Source organism: Pseudophryne corroboree, chromosome 1, assembly GCF_028390025.1.
Source record: "Pseudophryne corroboree isolate aPseCor3 chromosome 1, aPseCor3.hap2, whole genome shotgun sequence".
Lineage (NCBI taxonomy): Eukaryota > Metazoa > Chordata > Amphibia > Anura > Myobatrachidae > Pseudophryne > Pseudophryne corroboree.
The window spans coordinates 411,723,920-411,743,376 of NC_086444.1; the positions used below are offsets into that span (position 1 = coordinate 411,723,920).

The 19,457-nt window shown below is 45.8% G+C and overlaps 1 protein-coding gene across 1 annotated transcript in view; it reads right to left on the reverse strand.

The window, feature by feature from the left end:
* Nucleotides 1-19,457, reverse strand: part of TBX5 (T-box transcription factor 5) — a 98,200-nt gene that overhangs the window by 64,221 nt on the left and 14,522 nt on the right. Inside the window, exon 4 of the mRNA XM_063913646.1 lies at nucleotides 19,060-19,207. Coding sequence (XP_063769716.1) covers nucleotides 19,060-19,207 — 148 coding nt within the window. The remainder of the gene's footprint in view (nucleotides 1-19,059; nucleotides 19,208-19,457) is intronic.

The following is a 19,457-nucleotide window of genomic DNA, read 5'->3' on the forward strand; positions in this document are numbered from 1 at the left end:
GGTGAGAAGTCTGAAGCCACCACAGAAGAGAAATCCTGGCTTTTGGCCACAGACGGATCCTCTGGTGCATTTGAAGATGCGATCCAGACCATTTGTCCAATAGATCGTCCATGTACGGTATTATGTTCACTCCCTTTTTGTGGAGGAGAAACATCATCTCTGCCATTACCTTGGTGAACACCCTCTGTGCCGTAGAGAGGTCAAATGGCAGGGCCTGGAACTGGTAGTGACAGTCCTGTAATGCAAACCTTAGATAAGCCTGATGAGGCAGCCAAATCGGAATATGAAGGTACGCATCCTTGATATCCAGAGACACCAAGAATTCCCTCTCCACCAGACCTAAGATCACCGCTCTCAGAAACTCCATCTTGAACTTGAACATACGTAAGTACGGGTTCAACGACTTGAGATTTAAAATGGGTCTTACTGAACCGTCCGGTTTTCGGAACTACAAGCTGGTTGGAACAATAACCCTGGTTTTGCAGCTGAAGTGGAACTGGAACAATGACCTGAGTCTGTACCAGTTTCTGAATTGCTTCCTGTAAAGCCATACTTGCTTCTTGAGAAGTTGGTAAGCCTGATTTAAAAAATATGTGAAGTGGGAGTTCCTGAAACTCCAGTCTGTAGCCCTGGGCTATAAGATCTTTGACCCAGGAATCCTGGCATGATGTTGCCCATATGTGACTGAAGAATCTCAAACAGGCTCCCACCTGCCTGTCTTCCAGGCAGTGTGGTCCACCATCATGCTGAAGGCTTAGAGGAAACAGAACCGCAGTTCTGTTCCTGTGAACCTGCAGTTTCTGGTTTTCTGGGTTTACCTCTATTGCCTTTGAAGGCCGTTGAAGAACCTTTGATTTTGTTTTTAAACGTCGCTGTCCGAAAGGACTACAGAGTTGGAGCAGTGTAGGATTTTCTAGCTGGGGGAGTTGCAGAAGGAAGGTATGTAGCCTTGGATAACCACGTATCAAAGCTGCATTCCCCCCTCCCGAGTCCACCTCACCATCCTCCGGGTCTGATACATCATCATCATCAGTATCAGCCTGCATGATTTGGGCCAGAGTACATTACTGTGGACAAATGGTAGGGGTCTGAGATGCTGTAATGACCACTGAATCTCTATTCATCAGGTCATTAACAGATTGCCTTAAGTATTGCGTCTCCTTCTCATTTTGGGATAATTTATTCAAAACATTTGAAATAATCCCTTTTAATGAATCTAATCATACTGGTTCAGATCCACTAGCCTGAGAATGTGTACTATTCTAAGTACATGGCAGTGATCCCCCAGATTGAGAAAAACACTCTGCTGTGCATGATACACATTTCTTTGACATAGTAAATGTGAAAGAATTTACACACACATACACACACACACACACACACACACACACACACACACACACACACACACACACACGCACACACAAAAATAGGGTAAACCACAGTTAACCCACACAGAGCCCTCTAGGGAGACACAGGGTATAATGGAGCCAACCACACAGCGCCCTTATAGCTAAAGAACAAGTTTAGCTGGGTCGCAAACTAAGTACCTAAATAGGGTTTAGTATACCAAATATTGCTTTCTTCCCCCTTGCTATGACCCCCTGGTACAGCTAAGGTGCTCTGGAGTCCTTGTGGAGGAGCTACGCTTCCCTGCCAGTCTGCCTGTGTATAGCTGCAGAGGGAAAATGGCGCTGGTGAGCTGCTGGATCTGCTCATAGTGAAGCCCCGCCCCCTTAATGGCGCACGGTCTTCCCGTTTTTTTTTTATACTGGCTAAGGTAATTTCTGTTCTACAGTGGGTTAAAAACCCCTGTAGAATTGCTGCCAGTGTGGGTATATGTGTGTTGTAGCTTCAGCTCGCCCCACACAGCACCCTGTATGCCTCTGAAGCCTGGAGCCGCAGCCTGCTTGTCAGCGCTGCACTCCTACCCCTTGTGCCGCCATTACAGCCGACGAACCGCTAACTGGGACGCCGGCCACATACTCACCACTCTTCTCACTTCTGGCTCTGTTAGGGGAGGTGGCGTGCTGCGGGTCTGTATGCTCGCCGTGGTGGGGCTTGCGAAACAACCCTCAGGAGCTCAGTGTCCTGTCTGCGGGGAACGGTACCATTAACCCTAGGGAGGTTGGGTCGTCCCCCCCTGAGTCCCACGAAGCAGGCAGTCTGGTGCCAGCCAGACCTGCCTGAAAACAATAAAAGGGGAAATAAATGCAAAAAACTCTTCAGGAGCTTCCCAAGCATGACCGACATCTCTGGGCACATTTTCTAAACTGAGTCTGGTAGGAGGAGCATAGAGGGAGGAGCCAACCCACACTTTCAATTTCTTAAAGTGCCCAGTGGCACCGAGAGAGGGGGGCGGGGAGGGTACAAATTACCTGGGCCCAGGTCTAATGGAGGGGCCCTGTGGGGGCCCATGTCCCCTTGCCGCCTTTCCTGGAAGCAGCAGCTGCAGCTTTTCTTCTCAGCCCAGCACACGCTGCTGTGTGCTGAGTTATGCAGTGTGGCCAGGGAGGCGCTTAAAATACTTTTTTTTTTCTGTATTATTCTCTAAAGTGCATGGCCATGCATTCTCTGATTAGGCCATGCCCCCTGAAAAATACCTGGGCCCAGCCAGGGGCATGCTCCTGAGAGTGGATGCTTTTCATGTGCTAGACACACCTCCAAATAGGTGTGGACATGCCCCCATCATGCTGTGGTCACACCCCCTCGAGGGGGGCGCCCAGGAAGTTGTTGTGCTGGGGCCCATGATTTCTCTTGGCAGCCCTGAAAGTGCCCATGGCTTCTATTGGACCCGTCTATACCCCATGTTACTAATGTGGACCCCAGTATCCTCTAGGACGTAAGAGAAAGAAAGATGAAAAAATTTGAAAAGTGGGATGTATACTGACATGCCTGCAGCCATATTATGCGGGCCTCTGATCACTGGAGCGTAAATGCCAAAGTAAAACCAAGAGTTCTTATTTAGTTATAATATATTTTAAGATTAGCAATATTACCTAACCCTAAATACTTTTGTTGTGTATTGTGCCTTTAAACATTCATCGCTGAATGTGAATAGTGAGTAGTGTTGTATGGCTCTGAATTGTTGCACTTTTAAGACATTTTATTTGGCAGTGTTCCCAGTCTGTTGCTATGGTAACTGGCATGATTTCACTAACAGAATAAAGCCAGGCAATCATTGCTCAGCCATCATAACTGTACACATACATGTTCTACCTTTATCTTCTCCATACTTAGCATGTCTAACTTCTGGTTTTAATTGAAAGTATAAAATAAAGTTTTAAAAGGACATTATCATTTTTTTCTGTTAGCTTTCATAATTCTAATAAAATGAATATACTAATCTCCAGATTTTTGTAACCTTATTATTATTCTTTTATTTTATTTTCTGTACTATGTAACAATTCCTGGGGGCTGCAAACTTCCTGAGCTGGCAATGTGGGCCCATTTACAACTTCAGAGTTTTCTGAGCAGTTTTTTTGTTTAATCTTTTTCCATTTTCTTTCTTTTTTCCTTTTAGCATTTTATTAATGCCAGTGGGTAACTAGTCTAATAGCAGAAGCTGTTCCAAACTTCTTCATAGTCATCTGCCAAGCAGTGATTCCAGGCCTCTGACTGCATATAAAGGGGGGTACACATCTGACTAGATTGCTTAGAAATTAAGATCACATTGCTCTGTGTGCAGGGGTGCCGGCGACAGCGCGTCGCTATCGCCGGTGCTAGATTGGCCTGCATGCAGGCACAATCTAGCGGGTCGCTCATTTCACTGCTGGGTGAAATGAGCGGCACCCTGTTTCCATCCCCCCCTCGCTCAGCACATCGTGCTGTGCTGAGTGGGGGGATAGATGTGTGCTGAGCGGTTCGCTTAGCACACATCTCCCTCCACATCTCCCTCCACATCTCCCGTCTGGGCACTAGATATGGTTTACATTAATTACTGTGCACCACTAGGAACGCTCTATGGGACTAATTTATCTGTTAGTTTGTATACAATAGCTGATTATCACACAATGGAGAGATTATCGGCAGACTACGCATGTACTGCGATCGCAATGCATATGCGCAAAAGTGCCACTGCGATTAAGCTTGTAATGAGAATTTCATGGAAAATGACTTGATAGGAAGTGGACATTAGGAGGTGTTAATAGGCAGTTTATGGGGAGTGGTTGGGGAAACACAGGCGTGTTATGGCCGCTTTATGGAGCATGTATCTGCTGTCAGCTGCAAGCTTGTACCTGCAAATACATGCGCCTGTGCCGCTACTTCTGTGTCCAATCTACGAAGTCATAGATCAACCCTTAGCTCCGCATTTTTGTGCATAGGTTGCGAATGTGTACACAATTGCGTTTGAGTTTGCGATGACTCCGGCAGGTGTCTCTTTTCATTTCAGAGCAGCAGCTTCACTTGCTAACATTGACACAGGGTTGGGTGGACTATTAGTAAGTGCTACCAAAAGAAGGCTCCCTTTGTCGTGCACTCTTTGGTGGTTGTATGTACTGAATAAAATATAACTTTTAATAATTATTTAAAAAGGTGTAGACATAAAACAAATAGCCAGGCCTGAAAAATAATTGCTCAATAACACTAATAGTCCACTTAACCCCTTATACAACACACAGTAAATCGGTTGCTTAATACATTACACCAGCGGTGGCCAACCTGCGGCTCTCGAGCCGCATGCGGCTCTTTCATCCTCCGCATGCGGCTCGATCCGCTCCCGGCCACCGCTGCCCGACACAGCCTGGAAGGCTTCTTGGTCTCCTCCGGCGGCTGTGATCATCTCAATTCAGTGCCGGCCCGTGAGCCAATCAGTGCTCACGGTCCGGCAGCTAAGGGTCCTGATTGGCTGCCGGACCGTGAGCTCTGATTGGCTCACGGCCCGGCGCTGAACTGAAGATAGTCACTGCCGGCGCCGCTGGAGAGTAAGGCTGAGGAGCAGGCCCTCCCCTCATATGCAGCAGCATGGTGAGCAGCTCAGGGGGGGAGCGCACTGTGGGGGCATATCTGGCACTACAGGGACATATGTGGCTGGCACTGGGGGCATATCTGGCACTGTGGGGACATATGTAGTGGGCACTGGGGGCATATCTGGCACTACAGAGACATATGTGGCTGGCACTGGGGGCATATCTGGCACTACAGGGACATATGTGGCTGGCACTGGGGGCATATCTGGCACTGTAGGGCCATATGTGGCTGGCACTGGGAGCATATCTGGCACTACAGGGACATATGTGGCTGGCACTGGGGGCATATCTGGCACTACAGGGACATATGTGGCTGGCACTAGGGGCATATCTGGCACTACAGGGATATATGTGGCTGGCACTGGGGGCATATCTGGCACTGCAGGGACATATGTGGCTGGCACTGGGGGCATATCTGGCACTGCAGGGACATATATGGCTGGCACTGGGGGCATATCTGGCACTACAGGGACATATGTGGCTGGCACTGGGGGCATATCTGGCACTGCAGGGACATATGTGGCTGGCACTGGGGACATATCTGGCACTGCAGGGACATTTGTGGCTGGCACTGGGGGCATAGCTGGCACTACAGGGACATATGTGGCTGGCACTGGGGGCATATCTGGCACTACAGGGACATATGTGGCTGGCACTAGTGGCATATCTGGCACTGCAGGGACATATGTAGCTGGCACGGGAGGCATATCTGGCACTGCAGGGACATATGTAGCTGGCACGGGGGGCATATCTGGCACTACAGGGACATATGTGGCTGGCACTGGGGGCATATCTGGCACTGTGGGGACATGTGTATCTGGCACTGAGGGCATATCTGGCACTGGGGGCATATATGTATATGGCATTAGGGGTATATCTGGAATCGTGGGACATATGTATTACTGGCACTGTGTGGCATATCTAGCACTGTGGGGACATGTGTATCTGGCACTGGGGCATATCTGTATCTGGCACTGGGGGCATATCTGGCACTGTGGGGACATGTGTATCTGGCACTGTGGGGGCATATGTATCTGGCACTGTGGGGACATATGTATCTGCCACTGTGGGGCATATATTTATCTGGCACTGGGGGCATATATGTATCTGGCACTGTGGAGCATATGTGTACCTGGAACTGTGGGGAATGTGTATATGGCACTGTGGGGGCACATATGTATATGGCACTGTGGGGGCACATATGTATCTGGCACTGTGGGGGCATATATGTATCTGGCACTGTGGAGGCATATATTTATCTAGCACTGTGGGGACATACATGTATCTGGCATAGAGATGTGCACCGGAAATTTTTCGGGTTTTGTGTTTTGGTTTTGGGTTCGGTTCCGTGGCCGTGTTTTGGGTTCGAACACGTTTTGGCAAAACCTCACCGAATTTTTTTTGTCGGATTCGGGTGTGTTTTGGATTCGGGTGTTTTTTTTCAAAAAACCCTAAAAAACAGCTTAAATCATAGAATTTGGGGGTCATTTTGATCCCAAAGTATTATTAACCTCAATAACCATAATTTCCACTCATTTTCAGTCTATTCTGAACACCTCACAATATTATTTTTAGTCCTAAAATTTGCACCGAGGTCGCTGGATGACTAAGCTCAGCGACCCAAGTGGCCGACACAAACACCTGGCCCATCTAGGAGTGGCACTGCAGTGTCACGCAGGATGGCCCTTCCAAAAAACACTCCCCAAACAGCACATGACGCAAAGAAAAATGAAAGAAAAAAGAGGTGCAAGATGGAATTGTCCTTGGGCCCTCCCACCCACCCTTATGTTGTATAAACAGGACATGCACACTTTAACCAACCCATCATTTCAGTGACAGGGTCTGCCACACGACTGTGACTGAAATGACGGGTTGGTTTGGACCCCCACCAAAAAAGAAGCAATTAATCTCTCCTTGCACAAACTGGCTCTACAGAGGCAAGATGTCCACCTCATCATCATCCTCCGATTCATCACCGTGTACATCCCCCTCCTCACAGATTATCAATTCGTCCCCACTGGAATCCACCATCACAGCTCCCTGTGTACTTTGTGGAGGCAATTGCTGCTGGTGAATGTCTCCACGGAGGAATTGATTATAATTCATTTTAATGAACATCATCTTCTCCACATTTTCTGGAAGTAACCTCGTATGCCGATTGCTGACAAGGTGAGCGGCGGCACTAAACACTCTTTCGGAGTACACACTTGTGGGAGGGCAACTTAGGTAGAATAAAGCCAGTTTGAGCAAGGGCCTCCAAATTGCCTCTTTTTCCTGCCAGTATACGTACGGACTGTCTGACGTGCCTACTTGGATGCGGTCACTCATATAATCCTCCACCATTCTTTCAATGGAGAGAGAATCATATGCAGTGCCAGTAGACGACATGTCCGTAATCGTTGGCAGGTCCTTCAGTCCGGACCAGATGTCAGCATCAGCAGTCGCTCCAGACTGCCCTGCATCACCGCCAGCGGGTGGGCTCGGAATTCTGAGCCTTTTCCTCCCACCCCCAGTTGCGGGAGAATGTGAAGGAGGCGATGTTGACAGGTCGCGTTCCGCTTGACTTGACAATTTTCTCACCAGCAGTTCTTTGAACCCCTGCAGACTTGTGTCTGCCGGAAAGAGAGATCCAAGGTAGGTTTTAAATCTAGGATCGAGCACGGTGGCAAAAATGTAGTGCTCTGATTTCAACAGATTGACCACCCGTGAATCCTTGTTAAGCGAATTAAGGGCTCCATCCACAAGTCCCACATGCCTAGCGGAATCGCTCAGTGTTAGCTCCTCCTTCAATGTCTCCAGCTTCTTCTGCAAAAGCCTGATGAGGGGAATGACCTGACTCAGGCTGGCAGTGTCTGAACTGACTTCACGTGTGGCAAGTTCAAAAGGTTGCAGAACCTTGCACAACGTTGAAATCATTCTCCACTGCGCTTGAGACAGGTGCATTCCACCTCCTATATCGTGGTCAGTTGTATAGGCTTGAATGGCCTTTTGCTGCTCCTCCAACCTCTGAAGCATATAGAGGGTTGAATTCCACCTCGTTACCACTTCTTGCTTCAGATGATGGCAGGGCAGGTTCAGGCGTTTTTGGTGTTGCTCCAGTCTTCTGTACGTGGTGCCTGTACGCCGAAAGTGTCCCGCAATTCTTCTGGCCACCGACAGCATCTCTTGCACGCCCCTGTCGTTTTTTAAATAATTCTGCACCACCAAATTCAAGGTATGTGCAAAACATGGGACGTGCTGGAATTTGCCCAGATTTAATGCACACACAATATTGCTGGCGTTGTCCGATGCCACAAATCCACAGGAGAGTCCAATTGGGGTAAGCCATTCTGCGATGATCTTCCTCAGTTGCCGTAAGAGGTTTTCAGCTGTGCGTATTCTGGAAAGCGGTGATACAAAGCGTAGCCTGCCTAGGAAAGAGTTGGCGTTTGCGAGATGCTGCTACTGGTGCCGCCGCTGCTGTTCTTGCGGCGGGAGTCAATACATCTACCCAGTGGGCTGTCACAGTCATATAGTCCTGAGTCTGCCCTGCTCCACTTGTCCACATGTCCGTGGTTAAGTGGACATTGGGTACAACTGCATTTTTTAGGACACTGGTGAGTCTTTTTCTGAGGTCTGTGTACATTTTCGGTATCGCCTGCCTAGAGAAATGGAACCTAGATGGTATTTGGTACCGGGGACACAGTACCTCAAACAAGTCTATAGTTGGCTCTGCAGTAATGATGGATACCGGAACCACGTTTCTCACCGCCCAGGATGCCAAGGCCTCAGTTATCCGCTTTGCAGCAGGATGACTGCTGTGATATTTCATCTTCCTCGCAAAGGACTGTTGGACAGTCAATTGCTTGGTGGAAGTAGTAAAAGTCGTCTTACGACTTCCCCTCTGGGATGACCATCGACTCCCAGCAGCAACAACAGCAGCGCCAGCAGCAGTAGGCGTTACACGCAAGGATGCATCGGAGGAATCCCAGGCAGGAGAGGACTCGTCAGAATTGCCAGTGACATGGCCTGCAGGACTATTGGCATTCCTGGGGAAGGAGGAAATTGACACTGAGGGAGTTGGTGGGGTGGTTTGCGTGAGCTTGGTTACAAGAGGAAGGGATTTACTGGTCAGTGAACTGCTTCCGCTGTCGCCCAAAGTTTTTGAACTTGTCACTGACTTATGATGAATGCGCTGCAGGTGACGTATAAGGGAGGATGTTCCGAGGTGGTTAACGTCCTTACCCCTACTTATTACAGCTTGACAAAGGCAACACATGGCTTGACACCTGTTGTCCGCATTTCTGTTGAAATACTTCCACACCGAAGAGCTGATTTTTTTGGTATTTTCACCAGGCATGTCAATGGCCATATTCCTCCCACGGACAACAGGTGTCTCCCCGGGTGCCTGACTTAAACAAACCACCTCACCATCAGAATCCTCCTTGTCAATTTCCTCCCCAGCGCCACCAACACCCATATCCTCCTCATCCTGGTGTACTTCAACACTGACATCTTCAATCTGACTATCAGGAACTGGACTGCGGGTGCTCCTTCCAGCACTTGCAGGGGGCGTGCAAATGGTGGAAGGCGCATGCTCTTCACGTCCAGTGTTGGGAAGGTCAGGCATCGCAACCGACACAATTGGACTCTCCTTGTGGATTTGTGATTTCGAAGAACGCACAGTTCTTTGCTGTGCTTTTGCCAGCTTAAGTCTTTTCATTTTTCTAGCGAGAGGCTGAGTGCTTCCATCCTCATGTGAAGCTGAACCACTAGCCATGAACATAGGCCAGGGCCTCAGCCGTTCCTTGCCACTCCGTGTGGTAAATGGCATGTTGGCAAGTTTACGCTTCTCCTCCGACGATTTTATTTTAGATTTTTGAGTCCTTTTTTTACTGATATTTTGTGTTTTGGATTTTACATGCTCTGTACTATGACATTGGGCATCGGCCTTGGCAGACGACGTTGATGGAATTTCATCGTCTCGGCCATGACTAGTGGCAGCAGCTTCAGCACGAGGTGGAAGTGGATCTTGATCTTTCCCTATTTTTGGAACCTCAACATTTTTGTTCTCCATATTTTAATAGGCACAACTAAAAGGCACCTCAGGTAAACAATGGAGATGGATGGATACTAGTATACTTATGGATGACGAGTGACTGACGACACAGAGGTAGCTACAGCCGTGGACTACCGTACTGCGTCTGCTAGTATAGAGATGATAATGATATAAAAAATATATATATATCACTACTGCAGGTATATATAATATAATGACGGACCTGCTGGACACTGTCAGCAGACTCCTAAACTACTAGTATGAAGAAGATAGAAAAATAAACCCCACCACAGGTAGGTATACAATTATGGACGAGCACTGACGACACAGAGGTAGCTACAGCCATGGACTACCGTACTGCGTCTGCTAGTATAGAGATGATAATGATATAAAAAATATATATATATCACTACTGCAGGTATATATAATATAATGACGGACCTGCTGGACACTGTCAGCAGACTCCTAAACTACTAGTATGAAGAAGATAGAAAAAAAACCCCCCACCACAGGTAGGTATACAATTATGGATGAGCACTGACGACACAGAGGTAGCTACAGCCGTGGACTACCGTACTGCGTCTGCTAGTATAGAGATGATAATGATATAAAATATATATATATATATCACTACTGCAGGTATATATAATATAATGACGGACCTGCTGGACACTGTCAGCAGACTCCTAAACTACTAGTATGAAGAAGATAGAAAAAAAAAAACCCACCACAGGTAGGTATACAATTATGGACGAGCACTGACGACACAGAGGTAGCTACAGCCGTGGACTACCGTACTGCGTCTGCTAGTATAGAGATGATAATGATATAAAAAATATATATATCACTACTGCAGGTATATATAATATAATGACGGACCTGCTGGACACTGTCAGCAGACTCCTAAACTACTAGTATGAAGAAGATAGAAAAAAAAAACCCACCACAGGTAGGTATACAATTATGGACGAGCACTGACGACACAGAGGTAGCTACAGCCGTGGACTACCGTACTGCGTCTGCTAGTATAGAGATGATAATGATATAAAAAATATATATATATCACTACTGCAGGTATATATAATATAATGACGGACCTGCTGGACACTGTCAGCAGACTCCTAAACTACTAGTATGAAGAAGATAGAAAAATAAACCCCACCACAGGTAGGTATACAATTATGGATGAGTGACGACACAGAGGTAGTCACAGCCGTGGACTACCGTACTGCGTCTGCTAATATAGAGATGATAAAGATGATAGAGATGAACAAAAAAAATATAACACTACTGCAGGTAAATATTTATATAATATAATGAATGACGGACCTGCTGGACACTGTCAGCAGAATGCGTTTATAGAATAAAAAAAAAAACACCACAGGAGTGTTTAACTTTTTCAGGCAGACAATATACTGGTGGTCACTGGTCAGTCACACTGGCAGCAAAAGTGTGCACTGTACTCCTGCTATAACTGCACCCCAGTCTCCCCCACAATTCAGCTGTGTGAGCAGTGAGCACTCAGCACAGTCAGATATACATAGATGATATTATCATGCAGCACACTGAGGCTGAGCACAGATATGGTATGTGACTGTGTATCGTTTTTTTTCAGGCAGAGAACGGATTATATTAAATAATAAATAAAACTGGTGGTGGTCACTAGTAACTATCAGCAAAACTCTGCACTCTGAGTACTCCTAATGCTCCCCAATATTACTAAGTTAGTAGTAAATCAACTCAAGTGTCTCTATCTATTCTAACGGAGAGGACGCCAGCCACGTCCTCTCCCTATCAATCTCAATGCACGTGTGAAAATGGCGGCGACGCGCGGCTCCTTATATAGAATCCGAGTCTCGCGATAGAATACGAGCCTCGCGAGAATCCGACAGCGGGATGATGACGTTCGGGCGCGCTCGGGTTAACCGAGCAAGGCGGGAAGATCCGAGTCTGCCTCGGACCCGTGCAAAAAGGCTGAAGTTCGGGGGGGTTCGGATTCCGAGGAACCGAACCCGCTCATCTCTAATCTGGCACTGTGGAGGCACCAGTTTGGCGTTTTGATATGTATGTGGCACTGTACTGGGGCATTATATGTATGTGGCACTGTACAAAATGACTAAAAACGGGGTTATGACACAAGGTCATACTCCTACAAACGTCATACCGAAAGGTGTGCGCACAAAAATGGGGTGTGGCTTTGTGACAACTAGGCCATGCCCCCACGCATGATAGTGGCTCTTCCCCTTGACTACAGATCTTTTCTGGCTCTTTGCCTCTGACTGGTTGGCCACCCCTGCATTACACACTAAAATTCCTTTTCCTCCTTGCATATTCTAAACAACATATTCTACACAGCACACGCCTCTCCCCAGAAACTAATCACTTGCTAACATTACCAGTTCTGTAGCCTAGAAAATCACTATTGCAATTGCATTTGTCTACAATCATGAATTAGACTCTATGGTTTAGTTTGACCATGAAATACAGCTATGCATATTAGAATAGACACCATAGAAAACTCTGCAATTCAGTCTGTGCACCAGCTATTGTTGTATATTATATAGTTCTACATATTAGTTTGGACACTAGATAATTATATGTGCATTGCATTTGATTGCCTTCCAGACTATTAATATTAGCTTGGGAAAAATGTTTTGCTGTACATATTAGACCAGGTGCTAGTTAAGACTCTGGATACTTCACTGGTAACAGGATAAGGCTTTGCATATTCGACTGGACACCAGATAAGACTCTCCATATTAGACTGGACACCAGATATGACTCTTCATATTAGACTGGACACCAGATAAGACTGCTTATTAGACTGGACACCAGATGAGGCTCTGCATATTAGACTGGACACCAGATAAGACTCTTCATATTAGACTGGACACCAGATAAGGCTCTGCATATTAGACTGGACAGCAGATAAGGCTCTGCATATTAAGCCCCGTACACACGGGGGAGATGTGTGCTGAGCAGGGGCATCTTAAGAGAGGAGGGGACCCGTGTGCAGACTCCTCTCCAAAGCGCCGTAGGCTCCGGCATTGAGCCGGAGTTTACTGCGCATGCGCGCCATGTTTCCAGAGACAATATTCGTACTGCGTATGCGCAGCAGCCATTTTGGAAGGGATTTTCTTCCGCTGTGGCTGCGGATGCAGCATCTGCCGCTGGATTCCGGAGAGGCGAGTATTAAAATATGGGTGCAATGCGTGCGGTGTGGGCCCCCCTTGGCACTGCACACGTTGCACCCATGATAGAAATGCCTATGGTGCTGAGCGATCTAGCACAGACAGCTCAGCACACATTTCTCCCCCCCCCCCCCCGTGCTCAGCACTCAGCGCGATGTGTGCTGAGCGAGGGGGCGCTCATTTCACCCAGTGGTGAAATGACGGTTCTCACTAGATTTGGCATCGCTGTCGCCGGTACCCTACACACGGAGAGATCCATGCTTAATTTCTAAGCAATCTGGTCAGATTGCTTAGAAATTAAGCACGGATCTCTCCATCTTTACCCCCTTTAAGGCCCATATAGACGGGCCGATGCAGGAGAGATGTGTGCTGAGCGAACCGCTCAGCACACATCTCTCCCGCCGCTCAGCACAGCGCGATCTGTGCTGAGCGTGCGGGGGGAGATGGGGGGGCCGCTCACGTCACCCAGCGGGTGAAGTGAGCGACCCGCTAGATTGGCCAGCATGCAGGCCAATCTAGCAGCAGCGATAGCAATGTGCGGGGCCGCGCATCGCTATCGCTGAGGGGGCTACACACGGAGCGATCATGCCGATATTCTAAGCAATCTAGTCAGATTGCTTAGAATATCGCTCCGTGAGTACCCCCCTTTAGACTGGACACCAGATAAGACTCTTCAGATTAAACTTGATACCAGATAAGGTATTAGACTATACACCAGATAAGGCTCTGCAAATTAGACTGGACATCAGATAATGCTCTGCATATTAGACTGGACACCAGATAAGGCTCTGCATATTAGACTGGACACCAGATAAGGCTGTGCATATTAGACTGGACACCAGATAAGAATCTGCATATTTGACTGGACACCAGATAAGGCTCTGCAAATTATACTGGACATCAGATAATGCTCTGCATATTAGACTGGACACCAGATAAGGCTCTGCATATTAGACTGGACACCAGATAAGGCTTTGCATATTAGACTGGACACCAGATAAGAATCTGCATATTAGACTGGACACCAAATAAGGCTCTGCAAATTACACTGGACACCAGATAATGCTTTTCATATTAGCCTGGACACCAGATAAGGCTCTGCATATTAGTCTGGACACCAGATAAGGCTCTGCATATTAGACTGGACACCTAATAAGGCTCTGCATATTAGACTAGACACCAGATAAGTATCTGCATATTAGACTGGACACAGATAATGCTCTTCATATTAGACTGGACACCAGATAAGGATCTGCATATAAGATTGGACACCAGATAAGGCTCTGCATATTAGACTGGACACCAGATAAGGATCTGCATATTAGACTGGACACCAGATAAGGCTCAGCATATTAGTTGTGGCAAAAGATATTACTCTGACAGGGAAGGATTGTTGCTCCTTTGCTACAACTGGTCACCTCAGAAATAAATGGGTGCTTATGAATTTTGATGCTTTATAGCAGTGGTTCTCAAACTCGGTCCTCAGGCCCTCACACGGTTCATGTTTTCCATGTCACCCAGCAGCTGCACTGTGTATCACCAACTGTCACATTTGAAAAATCTACAGGTGACCTGCAAAACATGAACGATGTGGGGTCCAGAGGACCGAGTTTGAGAACCTGTGCTTTATAACAATAGTGTTGAAGTGCTACTGTATGACATCATAATTTACTTCTACGGTGTAATGTGGCATGCCCTCCATGTGGCACTTAAGGGCTTGTTTCTGATTTGGATGGAGTTGCACAGTCGCAGGGAAGCACAGGGAAATACCTGTGCAATTCTGGGGAAATAAAATGCAAATGCAGCAGGAGGTGTCTGTAGGATATAGACGTCTTTTGCATGCATCTGTGAGTTCTGAGGATCGAGTCATCATCAGTGGAGACTCACAATGTTAGCATACTCAGACTGGTTGAAGGATCCAGACAGCTGGGTCTAGGAAGCGTGCGTCTGACAACGCAGACCCTGTTCACAGGATGCATACTTGCACCTACTCAGACCCACAGACATTGGATTTGTACATAAACCATCGGGTTTCCATCCAAATACAATTCAGGCCATAAGTGTATCCTTTATTGTCATATCATGCTCACTCATTATGTGCTTATTGTAGGTCTATATGCTACACAGACTAGGTGACATTGTATGGAACTTGTATTAACAATGCGTTCAGTGAAAAAAGAAAAAGAAAAAGAAAGAAAACTATATACAGCTTGGTACAGCTGCATATTCAATTACCCCACAAATTATAGTTTCTGTATGCTGGATGTAATTATCTGGATCTGTTACTATACTGTATATGGAGACAGCACAGTGACATTCTTTATATCATTTTAAATATATTGATACAAAAAAACCTTTTCAATTCACGCGCTTCAAAAGCAGCACCTCACAGTAGAACCCCTGTTAGCGGGAACCAAGAATTGTAGGAACAAAGAAACCAGAGGGCGCTATGACTTTAGTTATGATTGTCCATAAATAAGTCCATATGAGTTAAAGTCAAGTGCTTAAAAGTAATTCCAGTCGGACTTAATTGGAATCCCAACCTGGGACTATTGTTCAATGGAGTTCGGATCACTGAATATGGCACTCAGCCGAGTAATATCTGGAAGATACCCACTATTTTAAAAAAAGGATGGGTAATTATTGACTCCACCAGCCAAAAGCGTTCTTAGATGGATCAATAGGGCTCGGAACACAAATTCTACCTATTACTATGCAATGATGGGAAAATATCTAGTAATCACCACTGCCCAATCACATCCCTTGGAGGATCAGTGAGCACATCAAAGTCCTTCTGTGGCTATAAACAGAGCTCCTGCTTCTTCTGTGGCTGCAGTGGGAATTTATTGTCATATCATGCTCACTCAGTATGTGCTTATAGTAGGTCTATATGCTACAGAGACTAGGTGACATTGTATGGAACTTGCATTAACAGTGCGTTCAGTGAAAAAAAAAAAAAAACTATATACAACTTAGTACAGCTGCATATTCAATTACCCCACAAACTATAGTCTCTGTATGCTGGATGTAATTGTCTGGATCTGTTACATATTGTATATGGAGACATTCTTTATATCATTTTAAATATATGTTCATATTTTGTTACATTGCACTTTATATTTTCTTTTTATAAAAGGCACATTGATTTGTAATTGGTATAGGTTTGGCTATTTCCCTGCTATCAGAAAACTATTGTTCCATGCTGACAACTCTAATACAACAATGAGCTAATGTACACAACAGGATGTGTTTTTTTACTATTGTTATATACCATGTACTGTCAAGGCAACAAAATGCGATGGAAAGCTAGATAACGATAACAAGCTAAGACATGTAGCAACCCATTCAAGGAATATATCACTAATCATACAGTTTAGCGCAAAAAAAGCATACATAACTAGTAATCTCTGATAAAATATACATTTAAAGTATAAACCTCCAGTGGTGCCTATAAAACATTATATAGTTTCTGACGTCTCTAGTCAGCATATTATTATAACAAAAATAGGACCCCTTATTGTAATTACATTTTCTGTGCTGTTACTAGTAACAGTTTATACTCTTAAAATGCTTTCTCGTTTGCATGTGGAAGCCACAAGCCTTCTAAAGGAATACCAGATGGAAGATGAGAGTACAGATTATGAAAAGATATATAACTATAATGAGTGAGTCTGTTCTGGTGCAGCCCCTGAGCTGTATGACTACATGAAACAAAGGAGAACTCAGTGGCGTAACTACTGCCCCCGCAGCCCTCGCGGTGGCTTGGGGGCGAGGGGCTGCGGGGGCGCCGCCACTGATTTAGCGCAGATTGACATGCGGACGAGAATTTTTTGGCTTGGGGGAGAAAAATTTCTAGTTACGCCACTGGGAGAACTGTCATTAGTATACAAACAAATGTTGTGCCCTGGCACAGAGAACCACAAATTCCTGGCTGTGATACAAGTTAGGTGTGAAATACAGCTTGGAAAACACCCTGTTCTTTAGCAATCACAAGACCTACTCCCTCATTGTACTATATTATAATGGGACCTGCAGATGATGGAGACTTTACATGTTCTCTGGGTAAGTTACAAAATAACGTACAATATATGCAGCAGGAGAGACTGTATTGTTACTAAAGGGGACAACTAGTATGTGAGGGCATTGTAGAGGGAGTGGAGTGGCATTAGAGTATGCATTGGGGAGATAATAATGCAGCGGAGAGAGAAGAGGCTCACAAAATATAGTGTAAAGGAAAGTTAGACAGCCAAGAGACATGGCAATGGTAGTTATAGTGGAGTAAGTGAACAACCAAGAGAAATGATGGTGTAGCGGTAGTGGAAAAGACATGGATGCCACAGTGGTGTAGGAGGAGAGAGGAAGCCACAACAGATGGCCACAGATGAAGGGTCTTTTTCAGGTCACATCGCAACTGCTATGTGACCGCAGTTTTTGAGAAAGCTGTGCTCTGCGCACGTGCAGGTCCCGTCCTGCATGTGTGCAAGCAGTTAATGTGATTGGATTGCATTAACTGCGAATGCCTCTGCCTGATTGACAGGCTGAGACATTAATGGGGCGGGCAGGGGCGGTGTCAGAGCGTTTGCAGGGCGATGTTGGGGAAATGGGGGCGTAACGGCAGCATTTTAGAGGCGGCTGTGTGTCGTCACACGCAGCTTCTCCGATTGAGAAAATAACCGTAAGACTCATGCCGTTGCAGCCAGGCTGAACCGGCAAGAGGCATCAACTATTACTGTAACCACGTTGTAATTGTGGTGTGATCACAATTACATCATGATCGCAGTGGGTGGGTTGTATGCTGGGCGGCCTTGCCCTGCGATAGGCGGCCCCAGCATGCGATTGCAAGGATTGCAGATTCTGCTAAAAACCAGAATCTGCAATCCTTACTGAATAAGGTCCTAAGTGGGCAAAACCTGTGAAGAGCCAAACTGCTATTACAGTATTACAGCTTATAATGTACAATAAATATATTTTATTCTTGGTCAATAAGGATCATAATGTTTTGATAAGTTTAACAGAATAATATGATCTAAGAGTAAAAGATTAATATGACTCTTACATTTATGTAATTTACATCACAGTCCTTTATGTGTTGTAGTATTGTGTGTGTGTGTGTGTGTGTGTGTGTGTGTGTGTGTGTGTGTGTGTGTGTGTGTGTGTGTGTGTGTGTGTGTGTGCAGTGTCGGACTGGGGCATGAAGAGCCCACCAGGGGGAATGCAGTTCTAACGGCCCATACTTAGGGGTGTGGCCAGCCTACAAAGGGTGTGTGGTCAGCCTCCACAGAGGCTTGAAATACACAATAGTTTAGTGCAGTGTAATGCAACATATCTACCATGTATAATACAAGTGCACAGTCTGAAACCTGATCCCTAGAGGAAGGAGTGGGCCCTCAGGCAGTGGGGCCTACTGGTGGTTTCCCTGGTACCCCTGTGGGCCAGTCCGACCCTGTCTGTATGTCTGTGTGTGTTTTAATATTTTTTTATTTCATGTTTCTTATACTATTTTAAGTATTACTCTATACAGCATGTAAAAATAAGAAAGTTCTACTTACATACAGTATTGATCACATACATGCACTGCCAAAATATAAATGCAACAGATATGCGTACAACTGAGTGTGAAGAGTATTGATACTTAACAATACAAGACACTCTATAATGCAACAGTTTTAATATAGGAAATTTGTTATATAATAGATATAATATAATTTTTAATGTTGACCACTGTTAATTGATGTTTCTATTCATTTTATTGTTGTGTCATTTCTAAGCATTTGCTTAATTTGTATGCAAAGTGATTTTTGTTGTTGTTATTGCTTTTATATGATTTACTCAGGTCTATACCATTAGCAAAATTACTTACGTGTCCAAACGGATCTAGATGGTTGTTGGTGAGCTTCAGCTTCTGGAATGACACAAGCTGCCTCATCCAGTGTGCGCCGGTAGCAGGTGAGTCTGGGTGAACATACAAACGCCCGGGCATTGCAGGCTCCGCCTTCCCAGTAACTGACCTGCATAAAAGACAGAAACCGAGAATTCCTCTCAACTATTGCTCTTTCCATGCACTCATTAACAATGACTTATCAGTGTTCAGCAACAACATATAAGGGGGGAATTATCAAAGCTTTGAAAGAGATAAAGTGGAGAGAGATAGAGGGGCAGAGGTATGTGTTACCTGTATTTATAGTAACTTTATGTGCTGCAGTTACCGCAAGGAAGTTATTAAAATTACGGGGGAGCAAACAAATAAAAAGCAGGGTA